The sequence below is a fragment of the Hirundo rustica genome, chromosome 6, assembly GCF_015227805.2.
Source record: "Hirundo rustica isolate bHirRus1 chromosome 6, bHirRus1.pri.v3, whole genome shotgun sequence".
Classification (NCBI taxonomy): domain Eukaryota; kingdom Metazoa; phylum Chordata; class Aves; order Passeriformes; family Hirundinidae; genus Hirundo; species Hirundo rustica.
The window spans coordinates 23,289,214-23,292,483 of NC_053455.1; the positions used below are offsets into that span (position 1 = coordinate 23,289,214).

The 3,270-nt window shown below is 62.9% G+C and overlaps 1 protein-coding gene across 1 annotated transcript; it reads right to left on the reverse strand.

Annotated features, from left to right (window-relative positions):
• Positions 1-234: 234 nt before the first annotated feature.
• FOS (Fos proto-oncogene, AP-1 transcription factor subunit) lies at positions 235-2,916 on the reverse strand. The gene is made up of 4 exons (XM_040068472.2): positions 2,630-2,916; positions 1,983-2,228; positions 1,761-1,868; positions 235-1,640 (listed from the first exon to the last, which is right to left on the reverse strand). The coding sequence occupies exons 1-4, from the start codon at positions 2,768-2,770 to the stop codon at positions 1,026-1,028; spliced, it is 1,110 nt and encodes a 369-aa protein (XP_039924406.1). The 5' UTR covers positions 2,771-2,916; the 3' UTR covers positions 235-1,025.
• Between the last annotated feature and the right edge of the window lie 354 nt (positions 2,917-3,270).

Below are 3,270 nucleotides of genomic sequence, written 5' to 3' on the forward strand. Positions count from 1 at the left end.
AAAGGCCATAGGGAGTGACCCTGCTACCTACCAGGATGGGTGTAACCACAGCCAGCCCTGACTAGCACCAGGACAAGGACAGGGCTGGCCTAAATGGTATTCCCACCCTGATGCACCCTAAGCCTCAGGCAGATTGCAGTTGTCTGCAGTTTATAAAGCCCAGACAAAATTAGAGGCTAGGGAACCCCTTTGAGGTTGCAGGGAAGCAAGTGCAAAAGGTAACACAAGGACAGCTCCAGCAGTCAACTTAAATGCTTTTATTGACAATGTCTCTGAACAATAATAAGCAAACAATGCTTAAGTTTCATCCAAATTCACTTTCCACATGTCAAAAAAGACCTCAAGGTAGAAAAAAATAAAATAAAAATATAAATATCTGAGAATCCATCTTAATAAATAAATTAAAAACACAATAAAAACGTTTTCATGGAAAACTTATGTCAGAACATTCAGACCACCTCAACAATGCATGATCAGTAAAGTTACAATGAACATCAATGTAGAACTACAGTACATGGATATAGCTATTTATCTACCTACTAGAAAATAAAATAGAGTCTCTTTCCCCCCACGTAAGATGGGTCATTGCTAAGTCATCAGAACACGATATTGCCAGGAACACAGTAGTTATTGTTAATCAGCTGCACTAGATACGAGTTGGAGATACCCAGCACCAGGTTAAATTCCAATAATTTAAAACCAAGAGATTAATTAGTTAATGCTAGTGATACTAAGGAGGGGAGGGAGTCACCTACCCAGCCATGTGGGACATGCTACAGACTACCAGCTCTCATGGATGGGCCACTGGGGACAAGACAAACTCCATGCGATTTGCTACATCTCTGGAAGAGGTAAGAGACCTCGGTGCATGACGCTCTGCCAGGCCCCGGGGCGCCAGGCCAGACAGGGGGTGGCGATGGCAGGGCCCTCCCCAAGCCTGGGGAGCCCCATGGGGCACAGCTGCAAGTCCGTGGGGGTGAGTGGGCAGGGGAGGGGGCCCAGCAGTCAGTCAACGCTGGAGCCCTTCACAAGGCCAGGAGGGTGGGGGAGCTGAGGGAGTCAGACGAGGGCTCATTGCTGCTGCTGCCCTTCCGGTGCGCGGCAGCGCAGCTGGGGAAGGCTTCTGCCTCGGGGTAGGTGAAGACGAAGGTGGAGGTGTAGGTGCTGGGACACGGGGTGCAGGTCACCACAGGGGTGCAGAGGGGCTCCAGCTCACCGCTGGTCCCGGCCGTCAGCGACTCCCAGTCCGACGGGTAGAAGGAAGAAGCCCCAGGCAGGTCCATGTCGGGCACAGAGCGGGAGGCCTCCCGCGGCCCCGTGAAGAGCAGGTCGTCGAAGGGTTCAGCCTTGAGCTCCAGCCCGCTGCTGCCGGTCTCCTTGGGAGGCACGGCCGGCGGCGCTTCAGGCATCAGCGGCAGAGCAAAGGCGGCCTCCTCTGTCATGGGGGGGCTGGGGGTGCCCAGGTCCAGCGCGGTAGCGGCACTGGCAGCTGCCAGCTCCTCGGAGAAGCACAACTCCTCGGGCATCTTGCAGGCGGGCCGGTGGGCCGCCAGGATAAACTCCAGCTTCTCCTTCTCCTTCAGCAGGTTAGCAATCTCCGCCTGCAGCGCGGACTTCTCCTCCTCCAGCTGGTCGGTCTCCTGCAGAGAGAGCGGGCTGTCAGCCAGGGCCGGCATCACTCCCAGCTGGAGTCCCCTTCCTCCTGTCATCCCCGCCCCGGGTACTCCCTCTTCCCCCGCCACCTCCCAGGCAGCACTTACCGCCTGCAGCGTGTCGGTGAGCTCCCGCCGCCGGTTGCGGCACTTGGCCGCTGCCATTTTGTTCCGTTCCCGGCGGATCCTTCTCTTTTCCTCCTCCTCCGGGGACAGCTGCGGGCAGAGAAAGGCCGTTCAGTCCCGCTGCCAGCCCGGTTCCCCCCGGCCAGGGAAAACCGCTGGCGGCCCGTCCCCCCAATTTCCCCAACAACTCCAATCCGCACTCACCTGTTCGACTTTGCCCCGGCGGCCAATGCTCTGCCCGCGGCCGCCCGGCGCCTTCAGCACTGCGGGGCGGGAGTAGGTGGTGGGGGCGGGCGCCGAGACGCCGTAGGGGTGCCCGCGGCTCTGGGAGGGGGCCACCGAAGAGATGAGAGTAGGCTGCACCAGCCACTGCAGGTCGGGGCTGGTGGAGATGGCCGTCACCGTAGGCACGAAGCTGGAGCTGGAGGCGGCCAGGTCGGTGCAGAAGTCCTGTAGGTCAGAGGAAGGGGGGGCTGCCGTCAGCGGAGCGCCCGGGCCGCTCCCCGCCGTCCCCGGGGCCGCGGCGCCGCGCTGCCAGCGCCGGCTCCACACGAGAGCGGCCTGTTATAAATATCTCTGACGTCCGCGCTGACGCAGACGCTGCTCCGGAGTCTCCTCAATGAACTCGCGTTTTATCAATGAAGCCGCTTTACACACCCGTCGCAGAGCGCGGCCCGGGCTACGGCACCCCCCGACCGCCACACCTCGGCACCGGGGCCGCTCCCCATGCCAGTCCCCGACCCGACCTCCTCCGCGGACACGGCCGGCCCCGCGCCACCCGCTGCCGTCCCGTCCCCTCCTGAGCGCTCCTGCCCCGGCCAAGAGCGCAGCCGGCACGCTCGGCGACTCACCTGCGGGTTGACAGGCGAGCCTATGCTGGAGAACGAGTCCGCCGGGGAGGGGTAATAGGTGAGGCTGTCCCCGGCCGGGGAAGCGCTGCTGCAGCGGGAGGACGGCGCCTCGTACTCTCCGGCGAAGCCCTGGTACATCATGTCGGCTCGGTGCGCGCAAGCCGGAGGTGAGAGGTGAAGCGACGGTGGCGAAGCGTCCTTGGGGAGGAAGCGAGGAGGGGTCGGCTGCGTGCGTCCCTGTGCCCGGTCCGCGCCGCGCGTCTATCCGCTCCACCGCCGGGGCTGCCTGAGCTGCTGGAGTACCGCGCCGTGCCTCCCTTTTATACCCTATTGCCGACGTCACCGGGGACGCGCCACCCGCGCCCACGGGGGGGGGCGCCCGCCCCGCGCCCGCCCCGCGCCTCCTCGGAGCCGCCCCGCGCTCCGTCTGCCACCGCCCCCCCCGGAAGAGACACACGGCACGGGGCGGGGGCCGGCCGCAGGGGCGGGGGGGTCCCGGGGCAGAGCAGGCGGGAGCGGCCGGGGAGCTTCCCCCCCGCGCGGAGTGGCACGGCCGGGCTCGGGAACCCACTGACGCAGATATCCTTATATGGGATACATCCTGTGCGAGGGGGCGTGACTGACGGGAAGCGCTCCAGGCT

What these genes read in the sequence shown, in the direction of transcription:
- FOS (XM_040068472.2), bottom strand. Translation starts at nt 2,770, where the DNA reads ATGATGTACCAGGGCTTCGCCGGAGAGTACGAGGCGCCGTCCTCCCGC. An exon ending in GCTCGCCTGTCAACCCGCAG is followed by an intron (nt 2,229 to 2,629) that starts GTGAGTCGCCGA and finishes TCTGACCTACAG; the next exon opens with GACTTCTGCACCGACCTGGC. An exon ending in GCCGGGGCAAAGTCGAACAG is followed by an intron (nt 1,869 to 1,982) that starts GTGAGTGCGGAT and finishes CTCTGCCCGCAG; the next exon opens with CTGTCCCCGGAGGAGGAGGA.